The sequence below is a fragment of the Xyrauchen texanus genome, chromosome 5, assembly GCF_025860055.1.
Source record: "Xyrauchen texanus isolate HMW12.3.18 chromosome 5, RBS_HiC_50CHRs, whole genome shotgun sequence".
NCBI lineage: Eukaryota > Metazoa > Chordata > Actinopteri > Cypriniformes > Catostomidae > Xyrauchen > Xyrauchen texanus.
The window spans coordinates 48,313,090-48,329,308 of record NC_068280.1 but is presented as its reverse complement, the minus strand read 5'-3'; the positions used below and the strand labels follow the sequence as shown (position 1 = coordinate 48,329,308).

At 37.7% G+C, this 16,219-nt stretch overlaps 1 protein-coding gene across 1 annotated transcript; it reads left to right on the top strand.

The window, feature by feature from the left end:
• Positions 1-7,184: 7,184 nt before the first annotated feature.
• On the top strand, positions 7,185-15,833 carry tuba8l2 (tubulin, alpha 8 like 2). Its single transcript, XM_052126844.1, is given in 5 exon segments — positions 7,185-7,337; positions 12,981-13,203; positions 14,115-14,195; positions 14,198-14,262; positions 14,706-15,833. Coding segments are annotated over 5 exon segments (1,347 nt in total). The 5' UTR covers positions 7,185-7,334; the 3' UTR covers positions 15,681-15,833.
• The last annotated feature ends 386 nt before the right edge of the window (positions 15,834-16,219 follow it).

Sequence of the window (16,219 nt, the reverse complement as noted above, 5' to 3'; positions counted from 1 at the left end):
TAGTTGGGATATGCTACAGTTGCATGCAGTGTGTGTATGTGTGTGTGTGTGTGTGTGTGTGCGTGTGCGTGCGTGTGTGTGTGTGTGTGTGTGTGTGTCAATGGGAAGGAGGGCTAGGAGGGCCAAATTTTACATGGATCTATGCTAGCATGCAAATTTCCCATTAACTTAATATGCTTAACTTTGATGATAAAGATGTAAGGGTGCTGGCTCAAGCATCCATGCTCCAGGACTTAATGAAATTGAATGTCCCATTGGCCAGGGAGTCTGAAGGAAACCCAGGGGTAAATTAGCTTTGGGATATTGTCAGTTTGGCCTCATCTGAATGATATTTGTGTGCGAGCTGGTGTGTCTCTGGAGTGGACACGGTCTAACTTCATGATTGTGAGAGTCTCATTGGATATTATAACTAAACCACACATTTCTGTGAGGGAAACAGTCGCCTATGATGGACATAGTTACCTGCTGACACCCAAGGGTGCCAGGATGACTCTAATGGATTTACACCAACACCATCAACAGCAACACTGGACTGGACTAAAACTCCAGGGAAAAAGTTGTCACGTGACATCATGCGAGGAGTGGACATGCGAATGGAGAGCTCTGCGCACTTTGCTAGTTTTAATACTATTTGTGTCATAAACCGGTGAAATTCGATACACCCTGAATCTTAACTGTTCTGGGAAGACAATATGTCAAAATTCTAAATTCTCAGGCTCTAGAGATTTTAAAAGACATTTACGTTTGCAAGCTGATTCCCCTCAGCGGCAGGTCGAAAGCCCCGAACTTTATTTGGACGGTGAACTGAAATAAATCCGTCGTGAACTGATGAATGTGTCGGCAATGCTGACGAAGGTTGTTGCAGACTTGGAGGATCTTGTTGCGATACGTCGATCGATCACTTCCACGGAGATGACATTCTCTGAGTTGGTTACAAGAATGTCAGATGTTGAGAAACAGATTGATTATCTGGAGTCATCGGAGAGGAAATTAGCTGCTAACCCAATAGCGACCAAGGGAGATTTAGAATGCATTTGGGAAAAACTGGAGGATTTGGAGAATCATAATCAATGAAACAACTTAAGAAATGTTGGAATTCCTGAGCATGAGAAAGGCAGAGATATGATAAAATTCCTAGATGGGCTCTTCCCGAGTCTGCTTGACATAACTACAGGGTCCAGGTTACAGGGTCCAGGCTTGGAGATGCACGGAGGGAGACAGGCCCCGATTAATTCTGGTCAAATTTCTGAGAGCATCTGATAAAGATCTCGTTACGCAAGGTGAGGAGTAAAGGAAAGCTTTCTTGGAAGAACAAGCATTTCTTGTTCCCAGACTTTGTGAATTCAACAAGAGAGAAACGTGAATGACTCAGGGAATACAAGAAACTCTTACATCAACGGAAGTTTGCGTTTGCTCTGATGTTTATGGCCAAACTGAGAATAGATACTAAGGATGGCCGAATAGAATTTACATGCCCACAGCAAGCATTGTCCTATATAAAGACAATGGACTGAGTAAGCCATTTGGTGATTTTCATATTGCCGCCTAGTGGACCTGACTCATTCTCTTGACTGTTCGAGGAAACTGGGCATCTTTTTCATTTTGTTTTGTGCTGGTTCTTGCGGCTAAAGTTTGCTTTGTGTAGTATAATTTCTTCAGGACACCTTGTGGACGAATCTACTCATTTTGGGTGCTTATGCCTCCTGTTGGCTGGAGTTGGTTTTATGGAATATTTCTTGCAGGACATTGGATTGCCCAAAGAACTGAATGGCCCGTTTTTTGGACTTGTTCTGCTAGTGAAACATGTTTGTGTGTGTGTGTGTGTGTGTGTGTGTGTGTGTGTGTGTGTGTGTGTGTGTGTGTGTGTGTGTGTGTGTGTGTGTGTTTATTCCACTTATTGACTGGAGTTTTTTTTATAGAACTTCTGTTGTGTAATTCTGTCTTACAAAATTTTGTACAGAAACAATGTTGAGTTTAGAGAAATGGACGCCGGTTGGCGCTGTTGTGTGCGGGGTTAATGCGCACGTTTTTCTTTATCTGTTTTTTTTTTGTTCTGGGGCTGTTGCTGGAATGTGGTCTTTATAATAAAATTTTTGACACACAATCAAATTTTTCTAATATGAGTGGATTGTCTCTCTCCACGTGGAATGTGAATGGGCTGGGGCACCCCATAAAAAGAAGGAAGGTTATTTCCTTTCTTAAACTTAAGAAATATGATATAGTGTTTCTTCAAGAAACACATCTTTCACCGCAGGAAGCTGAAGAATTTGGGAAGATATGGGCTGGACAAGTTTTCTTTAGTGCAGGCTCAGGTAAGAACAGGGGAGTCATTACATTATAAGTAAACATCTACAATTCAAATATCTCAAACAGATTAAAGATCAATTAGGAAGAGTCATTATTGTTTTAGCAGAAATTCAGGGGCAAATGTTGATTTTGGCTAATATTTACGCACCAACGCTAACGATCAGGGCTTTTTTATAGATCTTGAAAGGATGTTGCAAGCCGCTGGCACCCCTCATGATATAATATTGGGAGGAGACATTCATTTATTGATGGACTCAGTCCTTGATCATAGTGAAGCAAAGATGTGTAGGCCCCCTAGAACAACATTGACGCTTCATAGGATGTGTAAAAATCTTGGTCTTACAGATATTTGGAGACTTTTGAACCCATCTGGTAGGGACTATAATTTTTTTTCATCAGTCCTTAAGATTTATTTTAGAATAGATTTTTTTACATCTAAGTCCCTCATTTCATCTGTTGTTGATTGCTCAATTGGAAATATTTTAGTGTCAGACCATGCCGTGGTGAGTTTAGAGGTCCTGCCACATATGGAGAAAAATAAATCATATAGTTGGCTAGTCAGGGCAAGACAGTCATGTCATGTGGTGAAATATTTACCTGAGCCATTGATATTTATAATGCTTTTAAATAATCTTGCTCTCTATAGTTCCACGTCTTCATCTAATGATTTTATATCCCTAATCCAGCTGGATGTAAAAATATTGTCAAAAATTCTGGCTAACTGATTAAGTAAAGTTATGACATCTCTTATACATATAGATCAGGTGGGCTTTATTTGGGGCTGCAGCTCTTCTAATAACATTAGGCATTTCATTAATAATATCAAATTATGTGGTCAGTGGCCAGGGTTGGGAGGGTTACTTTTGAAATGTATTCCACTACACATTACAGAATACTTGCTGTAAAATGTAATTTGAAATGTATTTCGTTAGATTATTCAAGGTCAGTAATGTATTCTAAATACTTTGGATTACTTCTAAAGCACTGGTAGATTTTTTCACTTGTTTTGACTATAAAAACTCACATGTTAAAAATACATTCTCTGAAAAACCTAAATAACTTTTCTAGATATTTTTACAGGAAAACAATACAAAAATTATTATCAAGAATACGATTTTTGCCCTAATATCAAAGGTCTTACTAGAAAAAAATAAATTATGATCCAACGTGAATTTTCTTGATAAAAAAAATATGATTGTGCCTGGTAACGTGCATGTAAAATGGCTAGAAATAGCATTTTAGCTTAGCATAAAGCTGACAAGTTACACAAGGTTTATTTCTATTTCTTCTGCTCCAAACTTACTTCAAACGTACTTCTCTGTCTGCTCATATGAATGTAACACATCATAAGAAAGTGTTTCACCACTGTTCAAATGCACTTTGGATCACATCATTTATTTGTATAAATGTTTACCATCTGAAAGGACTACATTTTAAATTAAACAAATGACAATAAAATGCAAAGTAATCTCTTCAGTAATAAAAATACATTTTGAATGTAACTGTATTCTAATTACCAATGATTTCAATTGTAACTGTAGTGGAATACAGTTACTAATATTTTGTATTTTAAATACGTAATCCCGTTACATGTATTCCGTTACTCCCCAACCCAGTCAGTGGCGAATGGTCAGACTCCGATCATGGCCATCTCACTTGATGCCGAAAAGGCATTTGATATGGTAGAATGGGATTATCTTTTTAAGAGTTTGGAAATATATGGGTTCGGGAATACTTTTATTGGATGGATTAAGTTATTATATAGAGGCGGTACAAACAAATGGATTAATTTCAGATTATTTTACTCTGGATGGGGGCACCCAGCAGGGTTGCCCTCTTTACCCATTATTGTTCTGTCTTGCCCTGGAACCATTAGCAGCCACGATAAGAAGGGAAGATGATTTTCCAGGGGTGGTGGCAGGAGGTGTGGCGCATAAGCTTTTGATTTATGCAGATTATATTTTATTATTAGTCTCTGACCCCATTAGATCTATGCCTTGCCTCCATAGAATTATTAATTCCTTTTCTAATTTCTCGGGATACAGAATCAATTGGTCTAAATCCTAAGCTTTTGTCTGACAGCGTAATGCCTAGTAACGGCTTTCCAGACGGGTGTCTTCCAGTGGCCCTAACAGGGGATTAAGTAAGTGAGCATTTTATTCCCAGCAAATTTGTCTGATTTACTTAGAGTTAATTTCAGGTGGCTTCATTACATATATCTATGATTGGGAAAGTTAATGTTATTAAGACAAATTGTATTCCAATATTCAACTACCTGTTACAATCACTCCCTGTAGATGTCCCCCTCTCTTATTTTAAGCGAATTGATAGCATAGCGAAGTCCTTCATTTGGAATGGTAAGTATCCTAGATTGCATTTTAAGAAGTTTCATAAGTCAATTGACAAAGGTGGGCTAGGCCTACCCAAGATTTTGTTTTATTATTATGCATTTGGTTTCATATATTTAGCTCATTGGTCGCTTCCACCTGAAAGAGACCCTCCCTGGTTTTGTATTGAACAGGAAGTTCTTGCCCCTATTTTGCTATTGCAAAATTCTGCATTTGCAAGTCGTTCTGACTAGTATCATGATTGGCACACATAAGTAGTAAAACCTGACATTTTTGACGTTGTGGGGACAATTGGTCTGTCCCCAAGAGGAAAACTGCTTATAAATCATACAAAATTATGTTTTTTTTAATGTAAAAATGCAGAAAGTTTTCTGTGAGGGTTAGGTTTATGGTTAGGGGATAGAATATATAGTTTGTACAGTATAAAAACCATTATGTCTATGGAAAGACCCTAAAAAACATGGAAACTCAACATTGGATTGGGGAGGGATAGTCGTGGGGGTTAAATGTTAAATGTTGATGCCATTGTCATATTCACAGTTAAAGCCAGAATACAGGTCCTCCCTTCTAGACTAAATCTTTTTCCCACTATTCATGTCCTTTATTGTTTGCATCACACTGAAGAACAGGTTATTGAATCATTGTCACATATCTTGAATGGCTGTAATGCCTACAAAGGACTGTACATATCACGTCATGATTAGATATTTGACCTTATAGTAAAAGACATAACAAAACATTTCCCACTCTCAGTAAGAATGTTCAAGCACTCTTGAGTTAAATCTTCCATGCTTAGTCTTTACAAAATAATTTGTTACTTTCTTTGTTGACAGCTCATCATTCTGGCATGTTTCATGTTTATTTTAGAGGTCTGCTGCACCTTTGACCCTAGCTTAGAGGACACTTTTATGACTAAACTCATTAACTATCAACTGCTCCTGGGCATCATTTCAGAACTGGGTAATAGGTGCAGACTTTTGGTATTCATATTTGGCAGCTTAGGACATATACATATGACGTAAGAGGGCTCCATCTTCAGGAAATGTCAAAAAAGGGGCAAAGTAGCTTGGCAAATACTTTGACGTCTCCACTATCATTGCCAGTTATGACAGATGTGTTTTTGTATCCCTGATGAATTGATGTGCTGTGATGTGTAGTCTGAAAATCTGATGCAACTAGTCCATGGGTTGCCACTGTAGACAATTCTATTTTGTATCTCTTATATTTGTGTCCTGCACCGTACGTCTGTGTGTACATAAATACATTATTACATTTACATTTATGCATTTGGCGACTTACAGTGCAATTATTACAGGGAAAATCCCCCCGGAGCAACCTGGAGTTAAGTGCCTTGCTCAAGGACACAAAGGTGGTGGCTGTGGGTTTCGAACATCGACCTTCTGATTAACTGATTTAGCCACTATGCCACCACCACTCAATTTATTAAAATGTGTGTGTGTGTGTGTGTGTGGGCGTGTCTGGATGGTTTACGAGGAGATTTTTTTAGGTTATAAACTGGTAATTAAGGGTATTATGGTGTACATGTGGTTTATGAGGACATTTGTAGTGTCCCAATAATTTAAATCACTTGCAAAATGCAAAAATGCAGAATGTTTTTTGTGAGGGATAGGGTTAGGATAGAATCTATAGTTTGTACAGTATCAGTATAATAATTATGCCTATGGAGAGACTTCATAAGGATAGCCGCACCGTGTGTGTGTGTGTGTGTTCCATACACAACTAGATCAACTGGTTTAATTTTTAATCTGGGGTCATAAACATGACTATTTGTTGTCATCTAATGACGTGGTGCCAGATTTAGCAGTCTAATATAAGAACAATGCCTCTTTTGACTATGACCCCCCCCCCCCCCAACAATGGAATTAAATTAAATGGAAATGTATTGAAAACAACAACAAGAAGAAAGTTCTTTGAAGCAAATATCATGATAGATTAATATGATAATTTATCAAAGTACCATATAACTACTCTCTGTACCTCAATACAGTCTTGCAGGGGAGTGCAAATTTGTTGAGAATTATTGTATTTGTTTTGTATAAGGCTTTTACCTTTTTTTGCGGTAAAAGTGATGACGCGTTTCCGTGATCACTGTGATGACGCATTTCCGCCTTATTTTGTGGCGTAAATCTTTGTATGTTTTCAATGTTCAAATTATTTAGTGTAAATGTATTACATTATGCTTTGTTTCATAATACCATTGAATTCGTTTAAAAAAGTTACCACAGCTGCTAAGGGTTTCTAATACAGCTGCCGAGGGAGTGACCGTATATTTGCCATATTTTCTCTTCTGATTGTCGTGATTAACCCCTTTCTATTCTTACCATCTTTTTGAAAGTCGTAAAAACGTAACAGTTGATTTTTTTTATTTTGCCCTTGGAGCAAAAGTCTAGGCAAAAATAATATTTGCTGCGGTCTCCCATACGCCGATATAGAAGTTTACCCTGAAATAAGTTACTTCCGCGTTTCATACACCGGAAGTTTGAAAAGGAGTGTCAGTAGCCCCGCCTCTCTGTTAGCTTCGGTATAAAACCAAACTGCTGTCGCCCGCGCATAAGACTGTCTCATTCATACCTCATAGCAGGTTCACAGTGAGAGAGAGAGAGAAAGCAACAATTCTTCGAAGAATTTCCCCCACAAAGAACGAAATACTAAAGCAAAATGGTGAGTACAACATTAATTTTGAACAAACACTCCAGTTAAACCTACTATTAAAGTTACTTTGCTTGTAAGTGAACAGATTGAGGAATCATGCCTGCAGTTGGGTAAGCTAAAGAAGGTGCGCACTTCTTTTAACGGCTAAACATGGCGGTAAAATAAAGACTGCGCTGCACTTATCTTTTGAAATAACTGCGGTAAAACCTTTATAATAATAATGCACATCAATGTTTGTGTATTTAGGCGATGTATTTGTGAATGCTCCAGTTACACAGAAGCGCAATGCAGTTGTCACGCGGTGATTTTCAATGTGACGCAGCGGTTTTTTAAGCGCCTATATTTCACATTAATCTCGTCTGGCACCATTTAGCTGTCAACGGTGGCGCTGTTAAGTCAAATAAAATTAAATATGAATCTGCACTGCGTATAACCTGTCTCTATTTAAAAATCTTTATTGTTATTATTTGACTTCTTCATGGGTCATATAATATTTATATATTTTTTTTTCACCTTCACTACTACTACATATTTATAAAAATGAACACGCAGTAGTATGAAAGCTATTGAAGACTCTTTTGTTTTTTTAAGAAAGTGTGGTTATTGGTGTGTTTTAGGGTTGAGCACATTCAGAATTTCAGAAATGGCCCCCTTTCATTTCATGCGTTGGAATTTGAATTGAACTGACAACGCCCCACAGGAAATTCGAGTTTGAATAATAGGAAGTAGAATTTACTGAACTGCAAGTAAAAGGTATCAAACCTCAACAGTTTTATTCGTCAAACACAAGACATATTTATGTGATTATTTTTCAATAATTATGTCCATTTATTACCTGATAGATATAAATAATATTTTTTACTTTTTTTTTGGAAGCTTACGAAGACATCAAAACAGATTTTAAATTTGCCACATAGCATCCAAAGTTCTCAAATCTTTTTCAAATAACTAAAAAATAAAGGGATTAATTTTTTTTGTGTCTATTGATGGTGTAATATATTGCGTAAATTAGATAATTTCAGTTAATACAATTTTCTTCTGCCAAGGCCCATAAAATGAAAACTTGCCAAATATAGTAAAATAAATGTAATGTTAATTTCTATAGGTGGCATTTTAAACAATATTGTATTTTATTCATTGACTATTAGTCATTTAAAAAGTAACGTGTATTTACTTTTATATACATGGTTTAAAACGTCAAGATTATGACCACCTCGTGTACATTTCTATTTAAAAAAAAAATAAAATAAAATGTATGTCAAGGTGTGCAATGTGCCTGCGGTCTTAAACCAATGACATCACCTAATGTGACTCATCACTTGAGTAAAAAAACGTAATATTTCAAAACTGCACAAATAGACATCAACACTTGTAGGTGTACTTTTTTTTTAATTCCATGTGTTATAGTTTGATACATTTGTATCATAAACTGTTCAATGAAATTTTTATAGAATTTGAATAAAAAGAAAAGCAGAACAATTACATGGGGTGGGCAATATGACCAAAATCTTATTTCACGATAGGAGTAATTTTATATCACAGTAACGATATATCACAATATGGTAAAAGTTTTCTGGAAAATCATAAATTGGGTTTATATATTCAATAACCATATTTTAAGCCCATCTTTGGATCTCCTGTCAGTGAATTAAATACTTCCTCTTTATTTGGAACGGGACAATGTCAAAGTAAATAAATCTTACCAAAATGCTAAATATAATAGTATACCACATTTCGGTTTAAAATGTTGTTGACCAATATTATTGTTATTAATAACTTTATAGCATTGCTTAAGTTTCTTGCACAAAGAAAATAAAACGTGTAAAAAAAAAAATAAAATCCAAAAAAAAACACTTCTCCATTTTGGCTTTTCCTGGGTCAAAAATTATTGAGCTGCACTGATCTTTCCTGTCCCTGGTGTGCAAGTATTGGAAAGCCTGCTGGATTCACGCGCTTGTCGAAGGTTCAGAGACCGCGCGCACCACAGTCACGTAAAACATTTGCGTGTTAGATGAAAATAATATTTCATGCTTTTAAAGCACCAAACGTGCAATGAAGGGCATTAGATTTGCCTGGGTGGCCGTAGAAAAATGTTCAATGCAATGTTTCTTAATTGTTCTCAGTCTCACGTGAAGCCCTGCCCACTGATAGATAAGCCCATGCTGCGCATATGGATATTTACATATTGCGACATACACCATATAGCAAAATCAATATTGGTTGACACTTTGTTGTCGCCACCATATAAATCGTCATATTGCCCAGTCCTACCATTACATTACTTTTAATCAAATGTTGCCATTAAGCATGAATCACATTAAGACATCATGATTTTGTTTATTAATTTAGCTCATTACTTTTATACCAAATATGTGAAATTCTGTGAAATTCCGTGTTTTATAGTTGATTCCTGTCAGCATTGTGGAAATCATAGGTCAAAACATGGTCTTCAGCTGCGTACTTTATTCAATAAAATTCCCTTTCAAGTTGGTCACTTCAATGCTGCATCAGTAGCTGACGCTAGGGGAAACTTCTCCATACCTCACACCAATCTATTGGCAGATGGGTATATTGAGTGGTGCGCAGCGCCATTTCATCAATTTTACTTGTCGGGCCGCAATAACATCTCTGGACGCTGAATCTTCTCTTAGTCGTTGAATTGGCACACCTTAATGACAAGTGGATTATTTTCTATATCCCTGTCTGACGAAAGCGTATCCTTTGTCACTTCTGCGTTCGAAACTCTATTGCATTGTAATTGTGCATTTTGAGTGTCAAGCACATAAAAGAGCAGTTTGCTTAACGGCATCTTGTGAGTGCATGAACTTTTGAAATGCTTTGATCACGGCTCTCTTTCTGAAAGCCGAAGCCACTCCCCTCTTCTCCCGCTATATTCCTCCTCCTGCTGCTCCCGAGGGGCCACGTGATATTGGCATGCAAGGATGGGATGTAGATCACGAAGAGTTGAGGATTTGTCACTGGCTCGAGGCTTTCAAGTCATCTTGACAGCAGCTTCGCCTATTTTGTATGGCCGTGACTATCTGCACACCTGGTACGTCACATTCGTCGGAGATTACGATGAGGGGGTTGCTATATATAACTGACATATAACCCATGAGTCCTGGTTATCACCTGGTCTGAGTCCACGCTTGGGTTGATTGTGAGGATGAGACACCGCTTTGCTCTCGACTTGTGTTCAGTGAAATCTGACACTGTCCACTTTCCTCCTCGTATCTAGTGTGGACAGTATATAGAACATGGAATGTTTCAGGAGGATTTATTGTCACCTTGAGCCTTGCTTTTCTCCATCTCAATTGGCTTTGCCTGTCCAGTGCACCAGAGGCGATTCCCGGCTCCCTCCAGTGCGCTGCCATTTGTTTGACCTTGGTCATGTCGGATATTTTGCAGGTAATATATAATAGTTTTATTAATATTTGGTTTTTATCATTATACAAGACAGTTACAGGGAACTGTTGAAGAGAGAGAGAGAATGAAACAGGCGAGCACTTTAACATTGAGCTCAAACAGTCTTATGATAAAAAGGCAAATGTCAAAAACTAATATCATATGCCATCTGCAAATATGTGCATATCTCATTTAAATGGATGTAATCAACAAACCTCACGAAAACGTGGAATTTTCTTCCCATCGGGCGCTCTACTAATATCATCCTCTGAAGGAAGTATTCTATCAACCAGAATCCAAACTAAGGATCAAGCTCAAAAGTTCCTCTGATTCACAAATCATGATGGTCAGTCCATGACAATCCAAACTCGATCTGAATCCACACGGGTGTTTTTTTTTTTATTTTATTTTTTTTAGCCATTTTATTTATTTATATTTAAATTGTGATGTATCGAACTATCGGCAACCATGCTCCCTGGATATCGGAACCGGCCATTAAAAAAACACATCGGTCGACCACTACTTGTAAAAACACATAACTTGTATCCTGGCTGCCATGTCCAAGCTAGGCAGTCCTATGTGCCTGTGTAATATACAATCCCCCTCACCTCTGACGTCACCAGTTGACAGAAAGGGAGTGAGGCATAAAAATAGTGCCATTCCCAGGAGAAGAAATTCAGAAGAAGAGTCATGCACACAGGAGCACCAGAGTCTGGATATTTCTTAGTGAAAGTGTGCTAATGTTGAAGTAGGTCATCTCTCTTGAGCATAGGCACAGATTCAAATTCGGGTCCAAATCATTACTGTGCACTTTTGCTACACCAACTGAAAGAATTTGATTTTTGCATTGTTTTGAAACAATGACATTGAATCAATAACCATAATGTCACATTAAGTTTAATTGCACCTATCTGTGATCTGTATCGGCTGATCAGAGCATTCCTAGTACAGACCTTTTATTTTACTAATTAGAAAATGTGTTGCTAAACTCATTACACATTTTTTCCATGTTACCACCACGTGTCATTCAAAGTTTTTTTTTTTTCTTTTTTTTTCTCTAACACTTCCTCTTTAGGAGACATGCTAGAAATTCCACGTTAGGGTGTAGCTTGCACGGGTTTCTGATGTTAACCTGTCGAGGCCGTTATCAACACCTCAAGCCTTTTCATGCTTCTACAGACTTGTCAGCAAGGGAGTGTTCAGGGAACAGTAAAAACTTTGAAATGATTGTATGTGTAAATGCGTAATGGTTATGAGGGTTGGTGGGTAGGTTCTGTTTGACTTATGTGGCAACAGTTGCATCGTAAACAGTTCCCAGGTTGAGCCTTTTGGGAACCGCCCTTTCCAAACAAAACAAAGAGCTGTTTAACATGCCATTTCAAGTCTCCATGCCGCATGTTGTAGGGACTTCCAGGATTATGTAGATAAGCACAAACCCATGACCTGAAGACAAACATGTTAAGAGGCTTTGCGTCCTCCAGCCTACCCCCCTTTTATTAACCTAACCTGTCAACTGCATATGTCGGTCGTCTGTGATATGACATCCTGTAGCCAATTCTCCCTCTTTAAAGATCCAGTTTTGTTTTTATCTGCCTCCTGGAAGCATTCTAGCTCATTTTATCCTCCAGTACAGTAGCTCGTAAAGCTGTCAACTGGGCTGAGAAACTCAAATAAGATTATTCCCTGAAATATTATCAACATTTACATTTTGTTCAAATTAAAAAAAAAAATAAAAAATCTTCAGTTAAGGGGAGACTTGACATATTTCTATTATGATGAAAATAATTGCATGCATTATCAGATTTTCAAGACTTGGAATAAAATTGGAAATGTAAAAATCAAATTGATTTTACTTTGCATCACAGTTAAGCATGTTATGAGGTCATGTGGCAACAATATAGCTTCTGTATAACCATTTTATATATTCTTTTAGTAGAATAATTAAGCAGTATTCATTGTAGACTGCGCAGTATGATGGTGTTCTGTTCAAATCATGGCTAATGTAATATTTCTTTGCTTAAATGACAAAATATACATGAGCTACTACTATGAACTCAATCGACCTCAATGTCATATATCCTAAATAAGACCTCTTTTTTTTGTTTTTGTGAGGATAAATGATGACCGATTAGACAGTTTTAAGAGTTCATTTGTGCACATTTTAGATGGATCATATAAAAGTAGGAAATGTTCATCTGCCACATTAATAGGGTATTGATTATCAGTTTCCTTGCACTGTCTCCACAGCGTGAGTGTATCTCTGTCCACGTTGGCCAAGCTGGTGTCCAGATGGGTAACACATGTTGGGAGCTGTACTGTCTGGAGCATGGTATCCAGCCTGATGGACAGATGCCCAGCAACAAACCAGTGGGAGGCCATGATGACTCCTTCACCACCTTCTTCAGTGATACTGGAGCTGGCAAATATGTGCCTCGTGCCATCTTTGTAGACCTTGAGCCTACAGTCATTGGTAAATATCATGGTGTTTCATTTAATAAAGCACAAAGCCATGATAGGTTGTGCATTACTGTATATTTTACCACTGGTCATAAGGGGTGTTTTAGCCATGATGTGAGATGGGAGTACAATCACTGTAACGAAAAGACATCAATGTCCGAAAATGAATAATTTATTAACAATAACAAACAATTCTAACAATTAATTTAGTTTAGTAACATAACTATGGGTGATTTTGTAGATATATAGATGTGGCGCATGTAGAGTTCAATTCCTGTGCAGTCCCAGGTGTACGCACATCGGCTATTTTACAACCAGTGTTGGGTAAGTTACTCAAAAGAAGTAATTCACTACAAATTACTAATTAATTTGAACTTGTAATCAGATTACTGACTTTACTGATTACATTAAAAGTAATCTGATTACTTTAACATTTGTTACACTAAAACTCTATTTCAGTTTTTCGATCCAGAATGAATTCAAAATGATGTCTATATTTCCTTGTCTGTAAAGGTCACATGACCTTTAGCGGTCACAAAATGCAGAGAGATGAACATTTTAACGTAAATTGATTTAAATCTATTCTAAATGTATAGTATTTTATAATGTGTAAAGAAAGTATCAGTATTTGTAATCTGATTACAAGAAATTGAAATGTAATTGATTTTTTTGGATTCCATTAATTCTTTTAAGTTAAATTACACCCAGCAGAGTATTTCAGAGGCAGATCTTTTATAATTACGTTTGATTATGTAGTCTTGTCATAACAAAATCAGTTATGTTTCGCTAAGGATAACATGATGATCAAAAAAGTCATGCGTTTTGTTCTTGGAGTGCTTTACAGGGCAAGAAGTTTGGTAATTTTACATGAGATGCCTGTGATTGTGAAGTACATTACCATGTGGTGTTGCATTATGCTTTCAGATGAAGTACGCACAGGTACCTATCGCCAACTGTTCCATCCTGAGCAGCTCATTTCAGGCAAAGAGGATGCTGCAAATAACTACGCCGTGGGCACTACACTATTGGCAAGGAGATCATTGATTCTGTCCTGGACCGCATACGCAAATTGGTATGTATTAAAATTTGTTAGATTTACTATTCACGTACTTATTGACATCAACTTATTATCAGGCATATACGTATCATCACGCAAACGAGTTAACGTTCTCCCAAAGAGATTTAATGCACAGAGTTGAAATCAACAAAACTGACATTCATGTCTTACACCTAACTCTGGTATTTATTTCACCAGAGAACTGCAATGATAAATACAACAAAACATGTAAAACAAATGTGACAAAAATGACATGATTCTGTAAGACCAGGCTGTTCTTTTGATCGATTAAATTATAAATGAACAAAGAGTAGTACTTTGTAAATGTTCTGTGAAGAATGCAGATTTCAAAATGGCCTGCTTATTAAAAAACATAAAGGTAATGGACTTAATAGCAAAATGTATTAAGGGGAGAAAAAAAAGCAAGTGATTATAACCGTTTTGTCCCATCTATATAGGCTGACCAATGCACAGGGCTGCAGGGTTTCCTGGTATTCCACAGTTTTGGTGGAGGCACAGGCTCTGGCTTCACCTCTCTCCTAATGGAGCGTCTCTCTGTTGACTTTGGAAAGAAGTCCAAACTGGAGTTCGCCATTTATCCAGCTCCCCAGGTGTCTACAGCCGTGGTAGAGCCATACAACTCCATCTTGACCACCCATACGACCCTGGAGCATTCCGACTGTGCCTTCATGGTGGACAACGAAGCCATCTATGATATCTGCAGAAGGAACCTGGATATCGAGCGCCCATCCTACACCAACCTCAACCGGCTCATCAGCCAGATTGTCTCCTCTATCACGGCCTCTCTGAGGTTCGACGGCGCCTTGAACGTCGACCTGACTGAGTTTCAGACCAACCTTGTGCCCTATCCTCGTATCCACTTCCCCCTGGTCACATACGCCCCAGTGATCTCTGCTGAGAAAGCTTACCATGAGCTACTCTCCGTGGCCGAGATTACCAACTCGTGCTTTGAGCCCTGCAACCAGATGGTAAAGTGCGACCCTCGTCATGGAAAATACATGGCCTGCTGTTTGCTCTACAGAGGAGATGTGGTACCAAAAGATGTCAATGTGGCCATCGCCGCCATCAAGACCAAAAGAAGCATTCAGTTTGTGGACTGGTGTCCTACTGGCTTCAAGGTGGGCATCAACTACCAGCCCCCTACTGTGGTTCCTGGAGGTGACCTGGCCAAAGTGCAGAGAGCAGTGTGTATGTTGAGCAACACTACGGCCATTGCTGAGGCCTGGGCTCGCCTGGACCACAAATTTGATCTGATGTATGCCAAGAGAGCCTTTGTGCACTGGTATGTTGGTGAGGGCATGGAAGAGGGCGAGTTCTCCGAAGCCAGAGAAGATATGGCAGCTCTGGAGAAGGACTATGAAGAAGTGGCTATTGATTCATTTGAGGAAGAAGAGGAGGGTGAAGAGTACTAAAAGGAAAAAGTGCTTGTTTTCTGCCTGAAGTGTATAGAAAAGCCAATTCAAATAAAATAAAGCTTTCAATTGGGTTTTTTGTTGTGATTTCTTTTAATAACTTTGGTGAAATTGTCAAGTATATGCAATACAAATAAAATAAAACTCGTTATTCCCTAGTTAATGGTGTGTAATTTATATGGTGCTGTTATAAAGCATGGGTTTTCAACTTTTTATAAACATTTCTCAGTAACCCTTCATATTGACTTGTATAATAACAATATTAAGAATTAATAAGAATAATTACCTTCTGTAGGTCATAAATGTACCACATTTAAATATACAGCTGCAAAATAATCAGTTTCTCTGGAGTTACTATTTATACTACATTTCTCCCAAATATAATGTATTTTTATTAAAATGTTTTTACAATTATGAAGCAAGGGTTATAACACCAGTGACAAATTCTCTTTTAAAAATGAGTTTTAAGATGTCAAGACAAAAATAATACCATTTAAAGATTCCAATAATTTTGCCTGAACATTAAGCAATTTAACACC